The sequence below is a fragment of the Sorex araneus genome, chromosome 9 (genome assembly GCF_027595985.1).
Source record: "Sorex araneus isolate mSorAra2 chromosome 9, mSorAra2.pri, whole genome shotgun sequence".
NCBI classification, from domain to species: Eukaryota; Metazoa; Chordata; class Mammalia; order Eulipotyphla; family Soricidae; genus Sorex; species Sorex araneus.
In genome coordinates this window covers 56,281,590-56,306,909 of record NC_073310.1, presented here as the reverse complement: position 1 = coordinate 56,306,909, position 25,320 = coordinate 56,281,590, and the positions used below count along the sequence as shown (strand labels likewise).

The 25,320-nt window shown below is 50.4% G+C and overlaps 1 protein-coding gene across 11 annotated transcripts in view; it reads left to right on the top strand.

Moving 5' to 3' along the window:
• KIAA1217 (KIAA1217 ortholog) overlaps positions 1–25,320 on the top strand; it is a 735,067-nt gene that overhangs the window by 681,678 nt on the left and 28,069 nt on the right. For 9 of the 11 annotated variants that reach the window (XM_055117899.1, XM_004605356.2, XM_055117898.1 and 6 more), the window contains 4 exons: positions 10,595–10,699; positions 11,205–11,254; positions 16,895–17,046; positions 22,379–22,554. In XM_055117899.1, coding sequence (XP_054973874.1) covers positions 10,595–10,699; positions 11,205–11,254; positions 16,895–17,046; positions 22,379–22,554 — 483 coding nt within the window. The remainder of the gene's footprint in view (positions 1–10,594; positions 10,700–11,204; positions 11,255–16,894; positions 17,047–22,378; positions 22,555–25,320) is intronic. The other 2 variants (XM_012932016.2, XM_055117905.1) reach the window with 1 other exon arrangement.

Here is a 25,320-nt window from a genome sequence, read left to right as displayed (position 1 = left end):
GTTTCTCACACCCTTTCTCTTCAGAAGGAGCATCATGAACTGGGAGCATGAGCCAGCGGCTAATCCCACTGGTTTGTACCTATACAAACGAGACATCCCACCCAAGCCTGACTCTGGAGACATCCTCAGGGAAGAGAGAGAAAATGCAATTGTTGGTGATTTCATGTAGCAGGCTGCACCCGGGGGGGAGAGGCTGAGTCATCTCCAGGGGGGTGGGGCCTCAGGGCCAGGCTGGGAGCCAGGGATGTGGGGGTCCCTTTGGGAAATCTTAGCCCCATCTCCAGAGCATCAGAGCTTCCTCCTTTCAGGGCTTCTGTGCTGTGTAGAGGAAGATGGGTGAGAAATCTCTTTGCCATCTGGAATGTTCTCTAAAGTGTCTGCTTGACACTAAAGTGGGGAGCCCATTTGCAAGGGAGGGAGAGATGCTGCTCTTGGAGGTCAGTGAGCTGACATGCCCACTCGTGAACCCCTGAGTCTGCACAGGAAGTTAGTTGGGGACTCAGTGGAAGGCTGGTGGAAGCAGCGGTCACCGGCGCGTTTGCTTAGCTGGGCAGGAGGCCGCTGGCGCGTTGGCAGTCTGGGACTGCATGCCGGGAACCCAGGCCTGGGTGTGCCTGGGCTTTGCCCGACCTGCCAGCCAGCCCACGCCTTTCCTTTTGGCTTCAGTCAACACCACTGAACCTGAATAGAAAGAAAACACAGGCCTGTGTCGGCTCCTTCCAGCTAGAAGACACTGTCATTCTCGAATTCTCCCTTTGGAGGAATTTCAGGCGCAGTGTTCTTGGGCGGCTGGGTCAGAATGGGCGCCTCTGCCTCACAAGGGTGGGAGCGCTGCTTTCCTCTGCACGCCCTTCCTGGTCAAGGTCACTGGCTTCTCTTGGTGCAGCTTGTGGGAACTTTGCTACCATCTTCAGGGGTTGGCGGCTGTTCTTTCTCTGCCCTGGGCAGCCTTCTGCCAGGCATCAGCTCAGCCAGGCCTTTCCTGACACTATTGCACATCAGCACAACCTATGCATACACAGCTCTGTAATTAAATTAATCTCAAATGCATGTATGACGTGGCCAGGGGAAGTCCCTCCATAGTAACGAACTTGCCTTGACTGTGTGAGATGCTGAGTTCGATTCCCAGCCCCACCTTAAGCAAACCAACAAATGTGTGTGTTCCATTGTATACGTCATGCACAGCCACTCTGTTGGCATCTGTTTTTTCTTTACTCGCTACGTGTCTCAGAGACTTACCCTCACCCCCTAAACTGTACATTCTGCAGGGGCTCAGCCGACATTTCATTCATTGCTACCTCTCAGGCTGTAGAACTATGCCTAGTTCTTGGCTGGATGGATGAAGTTGAAGGACTGAGAGGAGACCGTGTGTATCCTGGATGTGGAGTCCAGGGACCCTGCCCTTCCTCCCCAGGGCTCTGTGGCATGGTGTCGTGTAGAGGAAACGGAGACCCAGAGCGGTTAACTGATGGATAGGTGTGGGATGAGTTCTGCCCTGGGTTGTCTATGGGGCCACTGGAACAGAGGTCAGGAGCTGGTCCTCTCCTGCTCTTGATGGCTGGCTGTCCCACTCCATGCCAGGCACCCTGTCCCCACAGTGCCCAGCCTGGGTCTCGGCCTCACTGCCCCGCACCCCCAAGGTCTGCCACCCTCTTTCCTGTACTTCCTCTGCAGGTTCTATTGTGCTTATTTTCCCCTACATGTAGCACTGTAGCACTGTCATCCCATTGTTCATCAATTTGCTCGAGCAGGCACCAGTAACATCTCCATTGTGAGACTTGTTACTGTTTTTGGCATATTGAATATGCCATGGGTAGCTTGCCAGGCTCTGCTGTGCGTGTGGGCAGGAACTCTCAGTAGCTTGCCGGGCTCTCCAAGAGGGACGGAGGAATCGAACCCGGGTCAGCAGCGTGCAAGGCAAACGCCCTACCCGCTGTGCTATCGTTCCAGTCCAAGTGTAGCACTGTAGCACCATCGTTCCCATAGATTTGCTCGAGCAGGCACCAGTTACGTCTCCATTATGAGACTTACTACTATTTTTGGCATATCGAATACCCCACGGGTAGCTCGCAAGGCTCTGCCGTGCAGGCGGGATACTCTTGGTAACTTGCTGGGCTCTCCAAGACAGACTGAGGAATCGAAACCGGGTCGGCTGCATGCAAGGTAAATGCCCTACCCACTATGCTATCCAGTCCTCCTCTACATGTATTTCTGATTTTTTAAAAAATTCTGTATTAATCACTCTGATGTACCCTGTTAATCGTGTGGTTTCAAGGAAATCTCCCAATTCCTTCCAGCTCCCTTCATGACATTTCTCTCCCCATTATCTGGGAGCACTTGAACCCTAAGAGCACAATCCCCTCATATTTCACCCACTCCGGTTGGACCATCTCAAGTCCAAGGTTGAGAAGAAAGACTTTGGCATCATTTGCCCACTGTGGCTAGCACAGTGGCCTTGTGAGATCATGGCTCAATGGCACGGAAGTGGGTGCCAAGCTACCATCACCCAAGGCCTTGAAGGAACATATCCCCCATTACCCTTATGCACAGACATGTGCATTAGCGGGAACAGAACACTTTGTCTCTATGGCCCTGCCTGTGGCATCCTCTCTTCTCTCATCTTCCATCCTTTCCATGCCTCAGTGACTTTACAGAGAAAGAGAAGAAACTGCCTTTGTTTTCCTCCAAATTCTTGCCCATTTTCTCCATTTTCTTCTGGGTCATTTCTCTCTGTGGGTCATTCGTCAAATGCTTAGTGTCCAGATGAACGTGTTGGTGCTGGTCATTCTCTCCCTGAACTTGAGGAAAATGTGGTTGTCTGGTGAGAGGACCCCACCCCCCCCCCGCCCAATCTTCCCCCCTGCCTGTCTCTTCCCACCATTGATCGGGGAAAGTGATGTGGGAAGAAGTAGCAGGGACAAGACAGCCATCCTTTCTTCTTTCCTCCCCTCCTGGGACAGCAGGCAAGTCAGCCAAGACCAGGAAAGGCACAGCCATGGAGGAGGCCAGAAGCAAGAGGAAACAGCCAGGATGGTGGTGAGAGAATGGATTCAGGGTGAGGAGCAGGAAGACTGAAAGGAATTTCTGAACACCGATGGAGGGGGTGAAGGGAGGATGATTGTGGAGGAGTGGCTGATCTCTGGGAACGAGGACCCTGGAGGTGAGCGGGGATGGCTCATTACGCATGGGGTTGAAGCTTCCGATCTGGACAGTACCTATGAGAACTGATGGACAGAGCCTATATGAAGCTGTCTGAGGCTTCATGATGCCAAACTTGAAAGCTCTGTCTGTGTGGATGCCAAGGCTGTCAGCGGATATGGGGTGTTGTGTGCCAGAGATGCCAATTTCCAGTGCTGTGGCCATTAAAGCATGGTGGTGTCCTGGGTGCTGCTAGAAAACCCGAGACTAATGCAGAGGGCAGCAGCGGGACAGAGGGGCGACTGAAGGGACAGCGGAGAATGGAGAACATGGCCTCCCAGAGCCCCTAGCTTCCCCTGTACATGATAAATGGCAGCAGTTAGAAATGATGTTCCTCATAAACATTATTCCCTGTGCACCCCATCTTCACCTAAGGACTGAGAATATGAAAGAAAGTGCGTCCTGTGATCATTATCCCAGGGAGCGTATAATGGAGTGGTGGGCAGAGTGCCATCCACGCACAGGACAGCATCACAGGCACCACCAGCTCCATCCCTGTCACCTCCTAAGACTAGAGGCTTCAAAGGGGAGTAAAATTCCTGGGCATTTGTGGAAAATGTCTCTAATTATACAGTTCTTTCTCTAATAGGTTAATGTTGGGTAGACATAGAAAGTTCAGCCTCAGAGTTATAGTTGAAACTTTCCCACAAATTCAGATCATTGGAATTCCAGGGTTCTGTTGAACTCGTTTGAAAGCTGTGTCTTTAATTATTCTGGAATTTCCCCTCTTCCTACCAGATAAAGTAGGGCTTGAACAAACAAGAGTAGAACCCTGGTTATTAAACCTGTTCACCATTCCAGGCTAGAAAATGCCTGTAGCACACAGCCAATACTAAAGGACTCCAGTTCACTGGGATTTCAGAGAAAGGGGTGGGGGGAGAGGAGAGAGTGAGAGAGAGAGCCTTGCCCAAGAATGAGGAGACTTAGTTCATGTTCCCGGCTGGGTCTTCAGCCCCTGCCGCACCTTCCACAGACGCACAGCTCAGGGATGTTTGTGGATGGTATTGAACCATTTTTGACAGGGAATGAGCAGGTGCAAGAAGTAAATCCCAGAACATCAAAAGTACCTGTGCACTGCTGCTCAAGGGTGGTGTCAGAATGCCAGGTCACCCTAGACCCCAACCTTCCCCCACCAATGCCAGTAGCCATTTGAGAAGATGGGGGCCCGTCTGTTTGGGGAAATTCTATCAGCTCGGACAGCAACTCCCTTTGTCCTTTTGGATATTTCCAAACACATTCCTGGGAATTCATTCTAAGGGGAATTTCCATCTATGTTATAGCATTGACTTCTTTTCCTTTATTTGCCCAGGGGAGGGGGAGATGAGGGTGGGACACAGGGAGATTCCCAGCAGGCTGTGCCCTCTAAGCCAGTGGTTCTATGTGAGGCCCCAAGGATATGATGCTTCTTGAGGCCTGTGGTGCTGGGGATGGCCTTTAAGTCACCCCAGAGATATTAGGGGTCTTCCTGAGATATGCCTAGTGGTGTTCAGGGCCCTGCAGGGGTGCCTCTGCAATGCTTGGGGACATGTGGTGCTGGGAATAGAACCTGGGGCAGCCGCGGGACAAGCAGAGGCCTGCACTGTGTCTCTGGCCAGATGATGTCTTTTAATGGCCATTAATTGGCCTTCCTATACAATAACAAGGACTTCACTGGGTTTAATGAGGCCTCCAAAAACAGATCCCTTCAAGATGTTAGAAGTGAAAATTTCAATTTAAAAACTGGAGCAATAGCACAGCAGGTAGGACATTTGCCTTGCACGTGGCGACCCGGGTTCAATTCCTCCGTCCCTCTCAGAGAACCCGGCAAGCTACCGAGAGTATCCCACCTGTACGGCAGAGCCTGGCAAGCTACCTGTGGCGTATTTGATATGCCAAAAACAGTAACAAGTCTCAACAATGGAGATGAGCAAATTGATGAACAACAGGACGACAGTGCTACAGTACAAAGATGGGAGTTAATGTCTGAGAGTACACCCCCACATTCAGTTTCTCCTCTCTTCCCTGAGCCCCCAATACAGGTCTCACCACACGCAATCTTGGTTTTGCTTCATCTTTTCATTTTTTGCAGGAATACACATTGCAGAAACAAGAATTTAAATACCAGCATCAGCATTTTTCTGGTCTTGACTTGGATTTTTTATTAATAATATACTTGGGCCTGAAAAGATTCATAGAAGCCAGGCTGACTTAGGCACTAAATGACTAGTTACCCATACATACCAATCACATGAATATGGCTTATGGAATGATAGTCGTTTATGAAATCACTTTTAAACCATCTTTTCACCAGTAATTATACCAGTCCCATAATACCTTAAACCAAGCAATATTGGCAAGAGTCGTCTTCTGCGTTGTTAATATTCAGATGACTATCATGCAAAATTGCCAGTGCTGTCAAATGACAGGGTTGTACATAATTTCTCTCCTTCCACTGCATTTCTCTATTTTTCCCTTTCACATTCAAACCTGCCTCAGACATGTCATCGTGGGAGAAAGTGGCTTCAGTTTCCAGTTGCTGTAATTCAGTTAAACCATAAAATTGTTTCCAGATTACCGAGCATGAGATGGAAAGATGATCTTATTTATGATTTTATAAATCAGATAATCTCCCTCAAATGAATCCTTAAACCAGATACACTGTAGTCATTCAGTAGGAGGGACAAGTGTTCTCCGTAGGTGAGTCTTTCTATGAAGCTGTTTTGTTTTTTGGTTTTTTTTATTAGTGAATCACTGTGAGGTACAGTTACAAACTTATGAACTTTCATGTTTGCATTTCAGTCATACAGTGATCATTTACCCATCCCTCCACCAGTGCTCATTCTCCTCTCTTAATGATCCCAGTATCCCTCTCACCACCCCCACCCCATCCCCCACCACCCCACCCTGCCTCTGTGGCAGGGCATTCCCTTTTGTTCTCTCTCCTTTTGGGTGTTGTAGTTTGCAATAGAGGTATTGAGTGGCCCTCCCGTTCAGTTCATAGTCTACTTTCAGCTCGCATCTCTCAACCCCAATGGGTCCTTCCAACATCCTCTACTTGGTGTTCCCTTCTCTATCTGAGCTGCTATGAAGCGGTTTTTGGTAGAGATGATGGAACCCACATGAGCAGCTGGTGTCAGATGCCCCTGTGGTGCGCAGGCCCTGCTGTGTCCCAGCCAGGGGGCGAACCCCTGGATAATCTGGGATTCTGAATTCTCCAGGCACTGAAGACATAACCATGGGGAGATTGACTCCATAGGAAAATGGAGGTCAAGCTGGACAGATGGTACATTTGCCTTGCACTTGGCCAACCCGGGTTTGATCCCCAGCATCCCATATGGTCCCCTAAGCACTGCGAGGAGTGATTCCTGAATACAATCAGGTGTAACCCCCGAGTATTGCCAGATGTGACCATAAAACCAAAACAGGAAAACGAAGACCCATTTTGTTTTTCTCCATTTTGTTTTGGGGCCCTTGGGTCATATTCCAATAAGTGAGTTGCCAGGTCAAATGAAAGCTGAATTTCTGTCTTTTTAAAAGGAATGTCCATATTGTGCTCCAGTGGCATGGACAGTAAGAAACATGCCACTGAGGGAGCAGAGGATAAGGGAAGGAGGGAGCAACTACAGCGATAAAGATAATTGTTCAACTGGGAGGAGGAGGTGGTGCTGGAAGGGGCCGAAGCGTTGTGTGTGAAACCCATCAGCAACAGTGCTGTCAGCCACACTGCAAAAGCTCTTTACCAAAAAAAAAAAAAGATGCTCCTGGTAGAGGCAGACTCTTGAGTAGGAAAACGGGTGGATGGAAGTGGACTCAGGTCTAGGGATTAGACTTGAGACAATATACCAGAAACCCAGTCACAAATAACTTGGTTCTTTCATGATGACTTCATTTTTTAAAAATGTTTTTAAATGAAGTCCTCTATAGCCAAAGAGATAATACGAGGGTTAAGATGCTGGCATGCCTGTGGCTAGCTCAGTTCTAATCCTGAACTGGACATGGTCCTCAGGATAGCCAGGGGTCACTCCTGCGCACAGATCCAGCCCCTGAACACCACTGCGTGTGGCACGAACCCCAACCAAGCCCCCATAGAAAAGGTTTAAAAATTGGGAACAGAGAGAGAGCATGGAGGCTGCCTTGCATGCAGCCAACACAGGCTCCCCTCAGCACCGCATATGGTCCCTAGAGCACCAGAAGTGACCCTTGAGGGCCACTGAGTGTGGCCCAAAACCGAGAAAAGAAAAATATATAAAAGCCTCCTTGCACTTGGAGACCTGAGTCGAACACGGGGCTTTTGTTAAGAGTCCCCAGACTCTCGTTCAGGCCATTCGACACATTCCCTGAGGAATCAGGAGAATAGGGGAGCCTCTCTCCACACCCAGAAGGCATTGCCTGGGGGAGCCTGTGAAAAGCCAGGTGCTCACAGACCTGGTCTCCAGAGATGGCCTGACCTGGAACATTCTGTGGTCCCAACAGCCATGGGCCTGATCTGGCTTCCTTCCGACTCTTGCTTTCTGTTTGTAATGCTGCTGGGCAAGCAATGACAGGATCCGCAAGGCGTGGATGGGTCAGGGCCGTGCCCGCATCCAGTGCCAGATCTCGGCTGCCGTTTCTCTCCCCTCCGACTCTCACTGATTCAGGCTGGGGAGACAGCACAGTGGTCAGGGCACTTGTCTTACACACAGCCCCGCCAGGTTCACTCGCCAGCAGCCTGCATAGTCCCCTGAGCACAGCCGGGTGTGGCCCTGAAACCAAACATAAATAAAGGTTCATATTCATATTGATTTCCCTCCTACTCTAGACCTAAGCTTCCCTTTTCCTATTATCAGTGGTCACTGTTTATTTAGGGCATCGGATGCTTTTGTACCCAACACACTAGCGCTTCCAAATCCATTCATCTGCTTTCCAACCAAAGCTCACTCGACCCTGAAAATCTCACAGTACTTACAGGAATATATATATTTAAAAAAAAAGGAAATCCTTTGCAGTTTTCTAGTATAAAATTGGAACAGTAACTGCACGCCCTCTCTCTGATGCACTCCTCAGTTGGGTCATGAGTTAGCCTGTCAGCAGTCCTGCTGGGGAACTTCCCTTCAGGATCGCCAGGTCCCCAGGGGGTGGGGGTGGACATCCTTCATCTCCCAGGAATCGTAATCCTCACAGGCGGAGCATTCCTGTTTCAGCCAGTGCACCTCCCTGTTTCCGAGATGTCTCTGCCACCTTCGTTTCGATAAGCGCACTGGTGGGGCGGGGGGGGGGGGGGGGTCCAATGGGTATTTACTAACCTCCTTCCTTGGTGGGGTTGCCTACATCTGTTCTTCAGCACATGAGCCCATATCACCCACAGGGCAGCACAGAGCCCCAGCACCCAGCGCCGTGTCTGAGAAGGTCGCTTCCTAGAGATGTCGGGTTTGAGATTGCTTTCTGCGCCGATCGAACAAAAATTAGAAAAATAGAAGTGATTTGGACATGTTGAACTTGAAGTCCTTGAACTTAATGGAAATTCTCAGAATGTCTTCAAGGACAGTTTTTTGCAGAAACTGTCCAGGAATAGCTTTTTCTCTTGTGTTTCTGGGCTGTTCTCAGGGCTTATTGTGGGGGGTATGTGGGAGCCCATGTGGTACCAGAGATAAGAACCTGGATCAGATTACTAAAGAGAATGCCTGGAATTTGCAAATCAGGGGTTGAAACTGTGGACCAAAGTAACAAAGAGAAAATATTCAACTGAAGAAATGCGTGGGACCTGAAGCTTGAAGCTCCACGCTGTGTCCTAAGGCACAGTGCTCCGGATGGCACTCAGGGCTCTGCACCAAATGCAGGATGGAAGGTCAGAGTTGAGCGTGAGGGCAGAGATCCGTGAGAGGGCTGAGCGAATGCTTTGCGTGCCGGAGACCCAGATACCATCTCAGGTACCACACAGGCTCCAACTACTCCCACAGTAGCCCACGGAAAGTCCAGAATCACAGGAGAAAAAGCTATTCATGAACATGTCCCCTGAGAAATTGTCCTTAAAAACATTGTGAGAATTTCCATGAGGTTCAAGTACTTTTGTCAACACGTCCAAATCACTTGTATTTTTCGAGTGAGAGGACAGACCACACCGCCACGAGCTTCCCCCCTCAGGATCCACCCAGGCATTGGCTTGTGTATAGAAGCCAGCGGGCTTGAGATGCTGCCTGTAGCTCAGGAACCACCATTTTCCCTACAAGGGGGCCATGGGATGGGCCCTACAGTGAATACGGAACTTGCTTCTCTGCCCCAGGGGTCACGCTAGGACATCTGCTGATATGGCATCCTGTTAGCCAGGTGCCCATACTATTCATCCCGTCCTCCATTGTGAGGTAGTGCCCAGGGGAGCTGTGAACCCCTCCTGGTGAGCTCAGTGTGAGGGTTTGAGGATGCAGGGCTGCTCAGGCCCTGTAGTGCCTGAGGGGTAAGGGGGGCCTCCGAGCTGCACCTAGTGGTGCTGGAGGGACCAACGATGCTGGGGGTCGACGCGGGGCCACCCACATGCAGGGCAAGCCCATTAACCCTTGTGCTATGTCTCCAACCATCTACGAGTGAGTGTGACTAAACTCACTTCCGGTGATGAATGTGACATGCTTTGTCAGGAAGGTCATTGGGCTATGATGTCACTTTAGTCATGTGTTGGAATTAACTGTCTCAGCTCCCAGAATTTGAGCCTGTTTCAGAAGCCCCGCAAGTGAGAACTGAGTGTGGCAGGATTCCCGAGCAGAGCTGAGTGTGGCTCAGAGAGTCGCAGCGTGTCCTTCCATTGGACATAATTCCATTTCCTGTTAGTGTTACTCGATTGTTTGCCTCATCCTCCAAAAACCCCTGGATTAAAGTCCCTCTGACATTACACGGCACTTCCTCTACCTCTGTTATCAGTTGTCCGTCACATGTTGGTCCCAAGTTGATGGATGATCCTGGCATTTAAAACAAGTCACACACACACACACACACACACACACACACACACACCCCTGCATCACTTTACACCAAAATCAGGCAGTTTCTTCCCAGCCAAGAAGGTTAGGTCCCCTCTGAGCTATGGGCCAGCCTTGAACAGTGCTGGAGATAAAACCGTAAAAACAGAGCAGAAAGGCCCCGAGGCCCAGGAAATGCCAACAGCTTGCAAGGCAGCGTTCTCTGTTTCCCTGAGAGCAGGAGCCTTTGCTGGCTGGTGCGGTGGCTTTTCCCGGAGACCCCTGGGGTAACGTGAAAATCTGCCCATCCAGTCTTGAGCCCCTCAAGGACTTTCAGGCGCTTCAGGTTCCGCTTCAGGTTCCGTGGGCAGGTGGGTTGAACTTTGGCAGCCAGTGAGGTGATACCTTTTATAGCCCTCGATGATTGCTCACCTAGCAAAACCAGTCTGAGAGTCAATATAGCGTTAACAAACAATTCTCTTGTTTTACAGAGAGAGGATGCAAGCCATGGAGAGACAGATTGCCAGTTTAACTGGCCTGGTTCAGTCTGCACTTTTTAAAGGGCCCATTACAAGTAATAGCAAAGATGCGTCTAGGTAAAAAGAAGCAAAGAAACCAATTTTAAAGACCAGTCAGTATGTTTCCTGTTAACCATTAAGATCATTCATTCAAACCCGTTCTCTTGTATCATTTCAAGCTGGAAATATTCGCCTCTATGAATCATGGTTTGTTGAGGGTGGTTGTTTGTTTTTTTGTTTGTTTTCCTTCCGGCAATTCTTGGTTGAAGGTAACACTTTGGCCCAAGAAGAGGGAATGTGTTTCTCAGTGCATGGGGCTTCATGGACCACCATGCAGTGTCTACATCCCCATCCGTCACCATCTGAGCATCCCACATGCTCCCCAGACACATTCCATCTGCAGTGGCAGAGCCCCTGGAAGCCTTTCCCATCCCAGCCACTAGTGGCGCTGTTGCTGCCACCACCACCACCACCACCACCACTGCCACATCGCTTCATTCCATCCTCAGCCACTGCTAATTACTTAGAATAGTGAATGGCCTTTTGGAAACTGTTTTGCTGACTCCTTTTTTCTTCCATTCAGTGAGAAAATGATGAAAACCGCAGCCAGTAAGCACCACACAGAGAGCACAGGTAAGTGTGGAGCCTGCCAGCTTGGCTTGTTTCAGAAATGCTTGGCCTCTCCCTGACTCCCTCCTGGTGTGATTCCCGAGGCTTCTCGAGCAACCCTGACACTCCCAACCTCCCACCTATCACGGATTCTCTCCCTTATCCATGATGTGGCCACTTGTCCCACAAGGGCCTGGTATTGGGCAAGGCTGGTGGTTAACTCGGCCCTCCCTGAATCCTGCGGGGGAAATACCAATGTAGGGCGGCAAGAAAATTAGATTTTCCTAGTAGAAAGGAAAAGTGCAGGATGTATGGTTAGCCAGCAGGTCTGGCCCAAACCAAGAACATTTCCCTGAGGAAGTAATTTAAACAGAGGCCAGAGGAGGAATTGCATATAGGCCAGTGAAGGGAGAGGAAGGGGAAGAGCCGACAGGAATAGAGATAAGCCTGTGTAGATGGCGGGGGAATGACTCTGGGTATTACGCAAAGCAAAAAGCAAAGACATTGAAAGGTTCTGTCCCGGGCAGGATCTCGGCGACAGCAGTGTAGACATAGACGGGAGGAGATGAAAGAGGGAGTCCCCACCATTAAGTCCAAGTGGATTTGGGGCTTGATCGGGCCTGCTTTGAAGTGTCAGATCTCCTTACCCCCCAAGTCCCTCAAGGGGCTCCAGTTGTTTTCCCAGTGGGCGGTGACTAACATCCTGGTGTGTTTGATGTCTTTCTTACCCTGCAGAGTGGGTACTTGGGTCCAAAGCAGGCCTCTTTCAAAACTAGAGATTCAGGGGCCCGAGCAGTAGTACAGCGTATAGGGCACTTGCCTGGTACCCGGTCGACCTGGATTCAATCCTTGGCACCCTCAGTGCCCCCAGGAGTGATCCCTGTGTACAGAGCTAGGAGTAAGCCCTGAGCACCACCAGGTGTGGCCTAAAAATCAAAGCCACAGGTACCAGGTTTTCATGTTGGGCTACTGAATTTTACCAGAGGCATGTGGCAAGTTTAGGGGGATCCCTGAGTTTGGGGAGGCCACTGAAAACCAAAACTGTGCAGTCAGGGTTCCACACAAGCTCTGATAACTTGTGCCCACTCCTCACTGGGTTTGTTGGTTTACAAACCCATCAATCAGGACCTTGGCTACAGCCAGCTCATTATCTCGTGGAAATTGCTAGACTTGTCTCAGAAGCGCTTGTGACTGACCCCAATTTGAATCTCTGTTCATGTGCCTTGCCAGGAGTGATCCCTGAGCACAGAGCCAGGATGAAGCCCTGAGCACCGCTGAGTGTGGCCCCCAAACAAAAGAAGAAAGTTGCCAGTTTATTTAGGGGACATTTGGATCTAATCAGAACTTAAGATGGGAGGGGGTACCAGAGGAGCGTACTGAACTAGAAAAAACAGGATGGAATGAAGAGGAATAGAGCTGAGGATGAGAGGCATGATGAGAAGTTGGTCCAAAGGCAGAGACTTTGAGCTAGAAAAGAAATAGGTGCTGGGACCTACTGGCCAGCACAGCGATTATATTTTAATGATACTCGACCAGATGCTTGAGGGTTTCCAAGAGAATCTTCGATGTTCTTAGATGTTCTCGAAGCACAGCAGAGAGAAACTGGAAATTAAGTGACATGAAGGATGCACTAGCCAACAGGTGTCTATGCTGTGGCTAGTACGCTGCTGTATCCGTGTGGTGAAGCCAGACACGGCCTCCCTGAAAATATTATATGTCAGTTGTGACCAATAAAGTTGACAGAAATAAAGAAACCTACTGAACACCTCAGCTTGGTTCCTCTGGATCCGGTTCTGGAAATGATACATTTTCAACAGTGTTGCTATAACAGTACATGCTGTTTCTGTGTTCTCCTTTGATTTTCTTTCAGTTTTGGAGCCACACTCCCCTGTGTTCAGGTCCCACTCCTGGCTCTGCCCTCAGAGATCACTTGGGTGGTGCTCTGGGGAGTGTGTATGATGGTGGGGGTCAAAGCAGGGTCACGGTGCATAAGGCAAGTGCCTTATTTCCTATGCCATCTCCTCGGCCCCTGTGTTTTCCTTTTATTTCTTTTCCATTTGCAGTGAAACAGTGGTGATGATAATATCAGCAATAATGCCAGTCCAGGAACCATGAGCGTTTCTGCTATACCAGGCATTTCAGGTTTTGTGTTTCTGCTTTTGAGGCCACATCCAGAGATGCTCAGTGCTTATTCCTGGCTCTGCACTCCAGGGTCACTCCTGGCAGCCTCGGGGAGTGCTGTGGAGTGCCATGGGTCGAACCCAGATCTGCCGTGTGCAAGCAAGAGCCCTGTCCTCGGTACTGTCTCTCTGGCCCTTCTACCAGACGCGTTGGATGCAAGAACTCAGGAACTGATGCAGCCTCATTAGACAGCTGCCGTCATAATTTCCATTTTCCAAATGAAACTGAGCACATGGACACACGTGACACATGTGCAGATGACATACCACAGCCCCTCTGAGTATTTTATCTCCTTTTGTGTTTACAGTCCCTCATTCCTTTCAAGCTTTGTGGGTGGTTGCATCTCTTTGTTTTAAACCTTTAACGGGGGCTGGAGCAATAGCACAGCGGGGAGGGCATTTGCCTGGCTCACAGCTGACCCAGGTTCGATTCCCAGCATCCCATATGGTCCCCCGAGCACCACCAAGAGTAATTCCTGAGTGCATGAACCAGGAGTAACCCCTGAGCATTGCCGGGTGTGACCCCCCCCAAAAAAAAAACCTTTAGGTGAATTGGGGGTGGGGGCGTGGTGAGGAAGGAGCAAGTGTCATTTCCTTGGGATGTCATTTTCCCGACGATCATTCCCAATGGATCATTCCAAAGGGACCAGCCATCCAGGAGCCCTGGGCTCCTGTTGGTAGTTTCCAGAACAAACGAGAGGATTTGCCATCAGCAAAGCAGCCTTGGGTCTGCGCCCACCCATTGCCCCCAGAATCTCTGGCGGGTTTGGTCTTTGTTGTTCTAATGTGTTGGGGCAAGATCTGGTCCCCCGGGCTGTTGTTGCCATAGCAGCCTTGTGAGTTTGCAAAATAGATGAATCCTCCAGAATTCTAGGAAGTAAGCTGCAAGGCGAGAACTGTGAGCCCAGTCCAGTAGACAAATAGAGTCGAGGAGCTTGTTTGGCCAAGGGAAAATGAAAAAGGGCAACACCCAACTTCCTGCTCCTTTCAGAGCGTTTTATTCACTGTGGCTAAAACAGAGGGCACTGCCCGTGTATTCTGTCTTTTAACACACACACAGCCCTCATCGGAAGGTGTCAGCTACCAGACTAGTAACGGTCACACTTGCCTGACCATCCCCAGGCCAATCTTTTTCAGCAGGATGTATTCATGTTACTAAATTGGCATTTAATAATAATACATGAAGATATAGATAGGACCAGAGAGATGGTGCCAGAATTGAGGCACTGGTGTTGCAGGTGGCTGACCCTGGTTTGAACCACATATGTTCCCTTGAGCATTGGCAGGAGTGATCCCTGAGCACAGAGCTAGGAGTAAGCCCTGAGCACTGCCAGGTGTGGCCTCTAAACAAAACAGAGAAAAGGATATACTTGGTTGAGGTCAGTTGTGATTGAATTTGTTTATTTTCACCAGAGAAGTACCTTGATGGTATCATTCATACAAAGGATGTTGGGAGAGAGAGAGAGAGCCTGTGAGAGTGTGTGTGAATGAGTGATTGTGTGAGTTTGTGAGTGTGTGATTGTGTATATGATTGTGAGTATGTGAGTGTGTGCAGACTGTGAACTCAGGATACTGGTCATGGAGCTTGCTATGTTAATTCTGACCAATGACCTTTTCCCAAGTGCCTTTACACTGGAGAATATTGTTTTGAATAATTATGGGGTGGCAGCTCTTGCCCCTCTGTGGAGATAAGAGCAAGCGGTCCATCAGGGCGAGGCCAGGTGCTTCAGCCAGAATTTGATCCAAGCCGTGACTAGCAATGATAAAAGCGGCTGCTCCTAACAATAACTTCAGAATCCTCTCGCTCTGTGTGGTTCTTTGTAACTTTTTGTTTGGTTTGGGAGCCACACCCTGCAGTGCTCCAAGGCTATTCCTAGTATGGTGCTTGGGGTTGCTCCAGTGGTGCTCAGAGGACCACTCGGTGGGGGCGAACCTGGGTCTCCTGTTTGCAAAGCATGTACCAGCGCTCTAAGCTGCCTTCCCTGCCCCTTGGTCTTAAAGTGCATTTTTATTCATTCCCTGAGTTCTGCAAGTGCAGCTGTGAGAGCCCGAGCTGGAAGAGGAGCTTGTGTGCTGTGGGGCTCTGAAGCCGAGCGTGTAAGAGGCCACTGTCGGGCACTCCCTAGCCCTGGCATGCCACCTGGAGCCCATGGCAACACATCTGCCGTGGCTTTAGCAGGGCTGTGTGTCCTGGGGAAGGAAAGGTTCCCTTGGGTGCTAACCCAGGGTGGAAAGAGGCCACATCCCAGGCAAGCAATGCAGCTGTAGGGCTCCGTCCTCCAAGGCCTGCATGGCCCATTGTTGAAAACATCCCACAGTGCTGTTTCTTGCAAGAAAGATCTGAACAGCCCGTGTGTGTGTGTGTGTGTGTGTGTGTGTGTGTGTGTGTGTGTGTGTATGTGTATAACAAAGAGAGGGAGACAGACAGGGAGAGAGAGGAGGTGGTAGAGAGAAAGTCAGAGAGAGAGAGAGAGAGAGAAAGAGAGAGAGAGAGATTTACCCTAAAGAGTGGAACCATCGAACTGCATTATCTTACCAGTGAAATGGGGACCAGATAAATAAATAGTACACGGGCTTAAGGCACTTGCCTCAAGCACAATCAGGAGTGATCCCTGAGCACAGATCCAGGAGTAAGCCCTGAGCACCAGTGGGTGTGTCCCATCAACCCCCCAAAAATGTGAAATAGCATCTTTTTTTCCTCCTTTTGATTCTTCCGCCTTGCTGGTCCTGTTAGTGCTACTTGGGATCCTTTCTGAGTCATTTTAAAGCAAACTTGACCCAAGTACACCCACTCCAAATGGACTTAGGAACTACACAAAGATTACTGAAGTGAACCTTGAGCAAACGTTTATGGCAGCTAGAAAATGCTGCAGAAGGAGTTTCTGCTGCCTTCCCAGGATTGCTCTCCCAGGGAATATTTGCATCTGGCCTTTTCGCTAACGTGCAGAAATCCTGCTTCCTTTGGTTTGGAGACACAAACATTTAGGGGTGGAACTGTTCTCATCTGCTTCTCCTCAAAGATCCACTGAACCTCTGCCCAGAATTGAATGCATGTTCTTGGGTATATCTGCCTGTGAGAAAGTCATGTAAGTGCCCTGTGTTAGCTGCAATTTTTTTTAGTTTTTATTTTGGGGAGATAAAGGGGGCCACACCAGGCAATGCTCAGGGGTTATTCTGGGCTCTGCATTCAGGAATCACTCCTAGCAGTACTTGGGGACCCTATGGGATGCCGGGCACCCCTCCCCACTGTACTCTCTCTCCAGCCTCAGTCCCAGACTTTTTAACCTTTTATTTCTATTATAAAATTTGAGCTAGGCACTTTACAGGTCTTCAAATACAAAAAGTACCAAAAGCTCTGGAGAGCATTATTTTGCTTTAATTAAGAATTCCTGGAGAAGGAAACACGTTGCTTAGAGGGACCAGGGCTGTGTGTCAGGGGGACTCGCCACTGAGGACTCAGACATCCTGCTGCTCTTTCTCATAGGAACGCCCCCGGTTTCTGCAGGGAAGATGCTGGGCGCCCAGGAGTCCGCAGGGACTCCCAGCAGCACCCCGGCCCTGCACGCCAGCCTGCTCCACATGCGCCGCAGCGTGGCCGAGCTCCGACTCCAGCTCCAGCAGATGCGACAGCTCCAGGTACAGCCCCGGTCCTCAGCCTGCTGGGGGAGGGGGTGGTCATAATGCTCAGCAGCAGCTCTCCTGGGTGACACTTGGGAGACCAGGTGGTGCCCGAGCTCCGACCTGGACCTCCTGCCTGCAGTCCACACTGCAGCAGACTCAACTCACTTCCCCAGTTCCACTCCACCCCCTAGTCCTCAGGGCTCACAGACTCTCAGGATACAACACGCCACATCCTCTAGAGCCTTCCGCGGTAGCCACTGCATATTCCCAGCTGCATCTTCAGACTCTTACGCAGGCGGGGGATAAAACCTCCCACATCTGTCCTTACCAAGACAGGCTAAAAGGAGGGATGCCCCGTGGAGCATTTTCGCAGCCAGTTCAAACTCACCCTTCCTGCTCCCAGCCACAGTGCTCGCTCCTTTCCAGTGAAAGTGTGCAAAAGTAGAGGTGACCGGGATGTCCTTAGAAATCTAAGGTGAGACTCAAGCAACGATTCCTCAGGAAAGGGACCATCCTGGAGGACTGTGGAGAGAACCATCAGCGTTTGCTTTGGACCATGTGCTCAGGCCTCTCTTCCTTCCCATCTCTGCTATCAGGAAACGGATCCCCCAAAGGGGATCTAAAGGGCCTCTGAACTGGGTTCACAAACCCCATAAGTCCGACCGGGCAGAATCGTGTGCTCCGTGTGCTCCATCTTTCGTGGTTCTGGGGCAAGAGGAACTGAGCTGTGTGTCTTTCATGCATCTGAGCGGGTCTGGGTGCTGCATCTGCCTTGGTAGCAGGCTGGGCACGAGGCAGTGTGGCTCACTGGTTTCTGCGCACCCTAGCCATTCTCGCCAGCTTAGAGAAGTGCCTCATCTGAGCGTTGCTACTGGGCCAATCCTCCCAGGGGCCAGCGGTGTGTGCTCCATAGATGTCCCCTGCAGAGCTGGAGCGCTCCAGGAAGGAAAGAGCTTTAAGCCGCACGGAGGACTTGAGACCCTGTGTTTTCCATCCCTTGGTTAATGTGCAGGAGAAAATACCCCTTTGTGTCCTCGCTACCAGGAAAATCAACGCTTTAGACACCTGCCTGTAACCGATGGACCTGCTGGCTCTGCTCCGTCCTTGGGTCCCGGCAGGCAGCTGTCTTGCAGGCAGTATCCAACTATTCCAAGGAGGTCATTTCAATCCTCTCCTGTGTCCTGTCTTCTGCAAAGTGTCCTCCCCGATCCCCCCACACACACTCTTTTGCATTTGCTTCAACTCACTTTGCAACTCTAAAGCCACTTGGCAGTAAGCTGAAGCGTGCAGAGTGGACAAAGTCAGAGATCCACATGGTGTCCAGGCAGGGACTGAAGAAAAGTGGAGGAGGAAGGGGTGTCCCACCCCCTCTCACTGACTGCACTCCCTACCCCCACCAGCTCTGAGCCTGATTGAATTAGAAGGCAACCCGAAAGGATTGGTTTTAGATAATTAGCTGCTAGTTAACTGCATTCTGAAATGCTGGCTAGAGTGATAGTACTGCGGGGAGGGCGTTTGCCTTGCGTGCAGCCAATCTGGGTTTGATCCCTGGCATCCCATATGGTCCCCCAAACACCAGCAGGAATAATTCCTGAGTGCAGAGCCAGGATTAACCCCTGAGCATTACTGGGTATGACCCAAAAATGCCAGAAATGGAAATCGTGCAGTCCTCCTTGGATCCTGGCAAGAAAAATAACGTTTCCATAGACAGTTTGTAGGCAAGCGCTTGCTGCCGTCAGCAGGGCACGGGTGTGAAGGTAGGTGTGAAGCTGCTTTAGGATCCGCATCTGGCATCTGCTGGGTGGTGGCAGATTAGATCCCGAGGCATGGGTGCTGGTGGCCCTCCTGGCGGTTAAAGTTAACAGTTTGAATAGCAGTTATTGAGCCTCAACCTGTGTCTTCCCCAGAGGCCCTTTGCCCAGGGTCTGGGGTTTCTCCTTTTGACAGAATGCGCATTCCTTATTGCCCCCTAAAGAACAGAGAAGCTCTGGTTTGTGCAGACTTCTGGGGCCGTGCCCAGCAGCACTCGGGAGTTTCTCCTGCTGTGAAATCACTCCCGTGGTGGACAGGGGACAGTATGGCATGCCGGGGGTCGAACTTGGATTGGCTGAATGCAACTCAGGCACCCTCTCTGCCCGCTACCCTGTTCCCCTGCTGTGTGTGACCTTAAGGAGAGAAGGGAAGGGCAAGCCAGCATTTCCTCACTGGCTCCCCTCATCTCCACCTGTCTTTGCGTTGCCCGTGGCACCGACCAGCTCAATTGCCTCCCTCCAGCCTCCATCTCCCCAGTCAGGGGAGTCAGTAGAAAACAACTGTTTGGAATAATTAAGTGATCTTGGCCCCAGTCCCCCTCCTGCGTCTGCGTTATACACCAAAGTGCAGCGTGGCCCCCAAAGTGATTATGAGCCCAATAATGGGGCTATCATTAGCGATACATGCAACTGTGTGGAATTGTCTCAAAAGAACGAAAATTGAATTAGAAATTCAAATGTTCTTTGAACTGTGCTATAAAATTGTGAAACTTGAATGAAATCTTTTGTGCTTGGCAGCCAGCTCCAGTAATTGGATAATTAAATCATTGGAAAAATCCTAGACTGTAAAGCATATCCTATTTGAGCATTTCATGTTCAGATTTGATGAATTATTTGCAGGAGCAGAAATTTGATGCAGATGCAGTAGGGTGGGCAGGTTGGAATAGGGAGGGAAAAGCCAAAGAAGATGATACAGAAAACCACTCAGACTCCTTCCTGGGAGTCGGAGTGGTAGTACAGTGGGTAAGGCATTCACCTTGAAGTGGCCAGCCTGGGTTTGTACCTGGCAACCCGAGGGTGCCCTGAGCAAAGAACCAGGAGTAAGCCTTGAATACTGCCTGGTGTGGCCTGGGGGACAGGTGGGAAGTGGGGGGGAACAACGGACTCGTTCCAGGTCCTCTCAATTTCACAGGAGTGATCCATGTAAGAGACTAGTTATTGATCAGGGCTACCTGTAAGATTCCTATAAGGTCACAAACAAAATTATTGATGTCTGAGCATCCCTGCGAGAGTCTGACTTCCTGGGCATTGGCCAGGACCAGGTTCTGGTGATTCTAGAATGTTCCAGGGAAAGATCTTCTGGGACTGGAGTAGGGCATTTGCATTGCATGGAGCCAACCCGGGTTTAATCTCCAGCATCCTATGTGGTCCCTGTGTACCACCAGGTGAGATTCCTGAGTGCAGAGCTAGGAGTAACCTCTGAGCACCACCAGGTGTGCCCCTCTCCCCCATCCAAAAAAAAAAAAAGAATCATGGTTTTCAAACTCTCATCAGTTATGGTCCATAAGTTATAGAAAAGGTGGGGTTGGAGCAATAGCACAGCGGGTAGGGCATTTGCCTTGCATGCGGCCAACCCGGATTCAATCCCCAACATCCCATATGGTCCCCTGAGCACCACCAGGAGCAATTCCTGAGAGCAGAGCCAGGATGAACCCCTGGGCATCACCAGGTGTGATCTAAAAAGCAAAAAATAAATAAATAAATAAATAAAAAGAAAGAAAGAAAGAAAGAAAGAAAAGAAACGGTTGAAAAGCAATGGTTTAGAAAACCCCTAATTTTTGCTAAATGATGAGCTACATCTTTTTTTTTCTCCAAAAATGTCAGAGTCCTGGGAGTTTCCCAAGGGAAATCCCCTGTTCCCAGAAATGTTGACCGTTCCCACCTTCCCTGCTGTACAGTCTGTCTGGCCCTCGCCACACCTTTCTGTCATGGTCCTAACCATAGTCCACAGGCATGTGCTGATGGCACCACCCGGTGCCCAGAGCGCTCTGCAGCCACAGCTCTGACCACTTCACCCTCACCCTGGGCATGAGGCGAGGCAGCCCTTTCCTGCACCCCCAGCGTCCTGGCCCGGCATGCCCCGGGCCTCTGCATTGCTTCAGAGACAAGCCTCTTCCTTCCTCCTGCCTAGCCCCGCACCTGCTAGGACCTGACTTTACCCCTTCCCATCCCTCTCCCTGGCTCATGCCTGCTCTCCCCACACTGTGGTCCCCAGGCCTGGCAATTAGCGGGCACCTGGGAGACGTAACACTGTCAGGTTCATAGTAACGCTGGTAACAGCAGACCACGAGGAACCCAGAATTCCTTCCTCCATGCAAAACTGTTAGGTTCAGGATGCCGCGGGCTCCGGACAAGAGCCCCACCTCTCTCTGTTCGCAGAGGTGCCTGCAGACCCACTAAAAGCACCACTTGGGGGCTGAGGTGGTAGTAAAGCAGGTAGGGGGCTCCTTTTGCATGCTGCCCACCTGGGTTCAATCTCCAGCACCCCGGATGATTCCCCAGAGCCCACCAGGAGTGAGCACTGCCCCAACCCAAACTAACCAACCCCCCAAAACCCGGCGACCTTCTATCAGCTAAGAGGCTCCAATTTAAAGCCACGTGTCAAATTGCAGGGCTGAGTATGCACACAAAATGGATACAGATGAAGAAGAAAAGCAAAAGATGAGGGCTGGGAAGATGGTCTAGGAGGAGCAGAGCTTGCCTGGCGCGTGGTTATGTTTGACCTCGTGCAAATCTCAGCACCACCAGGAGTCACCTCTGAGTAGGGAGCAGGGAGAAGGCCCTGAGCACGGCTTAGATGCGGCTCCAAAAATTAATCTTGTGCCCCCAAATGGCCCATCAGAAGATGCCGTGGTTTAAGAGTGTCTGCCCTACAGGCGCCTGGACTGTGAGTTCAAGTCCCCCCGTTCCTAGGCTGTCGGCATGATACCAGCAGCCCTGCTGACTGCAGTCTCTGGCAGCTCAGGGAGGCGTGTGCGGCCGCCTCTCAGCCCCACAGCAGGGAGCATCTGTGAGCACTCAGCGCCCCCGGGGAGCACCTCGCTGTGACCTGTGTCTCTCAGCTAAGAGTGCGAACCCCAGGGAGTGTGGGATTTGCCTTGAACCTACCCTGAAATCAGTTCCTCCGTCACCCACGTTTCTGGAGCATCTGTCTGTCCCCAGCCTCAGCCTGGCCCTGCCCAGCAAGGGCATCGTCCAGTTCCCAGCTAAGGAGGCCGAGGCACAGCTGCTAAGTACTGGGTTTTGCCCCGGGAGCCACAGGGAGATGGTGGAGGCTTTGCTCCCACCACTGCTTCTCAACTTCCCAAGCTCTGGTGTTCTCAGGAGCCCCTCGGAGAGAGTGCAAATGGCTATTGGCCATCACCACCCACCGTGGGCTGATGGGGCAGCATCCCCCACTGCCTGTCCCTCCCGTGCCCTTCTCAGAGAAAAAGGATCCAGCTGCATTCAGAGGCTCTCTGTGCTGCAGGTGGCTTCCGGAGGCCACCGGGCGTTCTGCCACCACCCATTGAGGTCCGATTGCTTTTGTTCCACAGCTGCAGAACCAGGAGCTGCTGAAGGCAATGATGAAGAAGGCTGAGCTGGAAATCAGCAGCAAAGTGATGGAGATGATGAAGAGGCTGGAGGACCCGGTGCAGCGGCAGCGCATGCTGGTGGAGCAGGACAGACAGAAATACCTTCACGAGGAGGAGAGGATCGTCAGGAAGCTGGGGTGAGTGCCAGGCACGGGGCAAGCAAGAACTGCTGCCAGCAGCCCTTCCCTCCCTCTTTATTGAGCACCGGCTGTATACCTGGGGATTCCGCAACCCTCAGGTCACCGAGCAAATTCTATTAAAAGTTGGGGCGTCTTGGGGCTGGAGAAAGTATAGCAGGTAGGGGGCTTGCCTTGCACATAGACAAACTGGTTTTAATCCCTAGCACCTTATATGGCCAGAAGTAAACCCAGAATACAGAGCCAGTAGTAAGCCTCCAGCACCATCAGGTGTGGTTCAAATTTCAACATAAAAAAATTTTTTTTAATAAGTTAGAGCATCTATAAGTGGAGTAAATGAAGTAAAGTCAGCGAGTAGACAGTCACCAGTGAAAGTAAATCCTGAGATAGTGTTGGCAGAACAGTGAACTGAGGCGGCAGAGGTAGAGTCTGGAACTTCCTGTCAGCGGTGGCAGGAATGGATATGCTAGTAGCAGGGGCGGTGAAGTCACCTTGCAAGGATAAAGCAGTGGTACAGTGTTGTCAACCATTGTCACTCAATAAAACATTATTTTTAAAGTAAGAGAAAATGTATGGAACCTTGGGAGCCCTCAATAAATATTCATGGCTCTTCATTTTTTTGTAAAGTTAGAGCATAACACAGCCATGCGTACCATGAAAAGGAGCAAAGAGTAAAACCAAGTGATAAACACCTGCATTTCATTTCGGTAAGGAAAAGAAATAGCCAAAATGACACCATGCCAAAAGGGCCTTCCATGTACTCAACTGTGGTTAGAATTCACTAAAGGATGTCGATGCTGTGTATGTGTCATCCAGAATGAAATAAAGCTCCTGGGATCCACTATGAGGTATTGAAAGTGTCTGTCAAGTACCACTCCTGAAAGGACTGTGGAGGGCTCCAAGAGTGCCAAGCCCTGGGCTGGGCCGGCTGTTTTGTTTTGTTGTGCAATGAGGAGGCATCAGAGAACTGTTTCACCTCTTAACTTAATGAAGAGTAAATTCAGTTGGTTCTTCTGATGTCTCTTGGAAAGCTTTAAAATCCCAAATCGTAATTGTTAGGGAACCACTGGCCCATAGTTGCTTTTTTTTTTCCTTTTTGGGTCACACCCAGCATTGCTCAGGGGTTACTCCTGGCTCGTGCACTCAGGAATTACTCCTGGAGGTGCTCGGGGGAGCATATGGGATGCTGGGAATCGAACCCAGGTCGGCCATGTGCAAGGCAAATGCCCTCCCCGCTGTGCTATCGCTCCAGTCCCTCATGGTTGCATTTAACAGAAGTCTCATGACATACAGTGATGGACCCCAAGGCACCCCCCTAACTTCCCCAAGTGGCCAAGTTAGGATCAGCATCCCTCTCCATAGTAGTTCAGAGGGGAAAAAGTCCATGGGACTTCCTATTTTTAGCCCCAAAAAATCAAGTTTAACCCCTGTTCATTGATACCTTAAAAAGAGCTTCTAAACTTGTATTTAGTTGAGGCATTTGCAGATATTAATCACCCACTATGAAGTAATAAGACTGTTGTTTGCCTGAGATGTTTTTGTGATGGCCCAATTGTCTAAAACTAGGTTTCAAAATCTTCTGAAAGCTATTCTTAAAATGCAGCTTTTTGGGTCAAAGAGATGAAACCTTTTGGCCCAGATTCTGCTCCCCATTTGGCGTCTGGGCATCCTAGTAGACCCCGAGTTCCCTTCTGAGCACAGAGCCAGGAATCATGTCTGAGCACTGCAGGCTATGGCCCCCAAGCCCAAAAACTTGCAAGTAAAAACGACTCAAAATACTGCCTTTTACTAAGCATTTTGTAAGTTTTCTAGTTAGACTGGGAAGAAGCCATGCAATTCCTTTCCTTTAAAAGTGGTGCTGATTGGGGCTGGGCAATAGCACAGCGGGGAGGGTGTTTGCCTTGCATGGGGGTTCAATTCCCAGCATCCCATATGGTCCCCCGAGCACCACCAGGAGCAGTTCCTGAGCGCAGAGCCAGGAGTAACCCCGAGTATCGTGGGGGTGACCCAAAAAGCAAAAAAAAAAAAAAAAATGGTGCTGATTGGTCAGCAGAAGTTAACTGTTACTTCTCACCCCTTCTCAAAAGACACCTTGAATCTTAGCCGTCTCTGAGCCCAGTAATCTAGCACAGGAATGTGATCCGCTGGCTTGGGGGGAGCACGACACGTCAGCCGGAAGTGGTCGGGGCCTGTAGGGAGCCTTCAGTTGGCGAAACAGAGACTGAGTTTATGTGTAGCAGAAGACAGGTGACTTACAGGGGCTTGGGAAATCCGCACACAGGTGAGATTGTGTCCCGGCCCAGGAACTGAGCCTGAAATGACTTAGTCTTCATACGCCTCCAGCCATCCACCGCTACTAGTACATGGGAGGGTCTCAGGAAGCTGTCACTGCATTAAGGTGGTCTGACAGGCAGCAGATTTTCTCCACCGAGACCAAGGGGACAGTCGGGGGCAGGGTGAGGGAGGAGGTAGAGGAACTGGGCAAACCAGTGAGTGTTGGAGAAGGAAGGTGCAGTTGGTGTGGGAAGTTAACTGTTGTTTACTGTTGTTAACTATTGTTGCAAGATCTGATTTTGTCTCAATTTGGGGTTGTGCCCTCCGCCTAGGCAAGGTGCCTTCTGACCCATGTCTACTCGCATCCTGCTTGCCGATTTCATGCCTCTCTGGGCTATGCTGAGACCAGAGCCCAGACATCTGGAGGTCTGTTTTTTCATGGAAGTTTCTGGGTCTAGCCCCCAGGAATTTAGGGATTCACTGGTTGGAGAT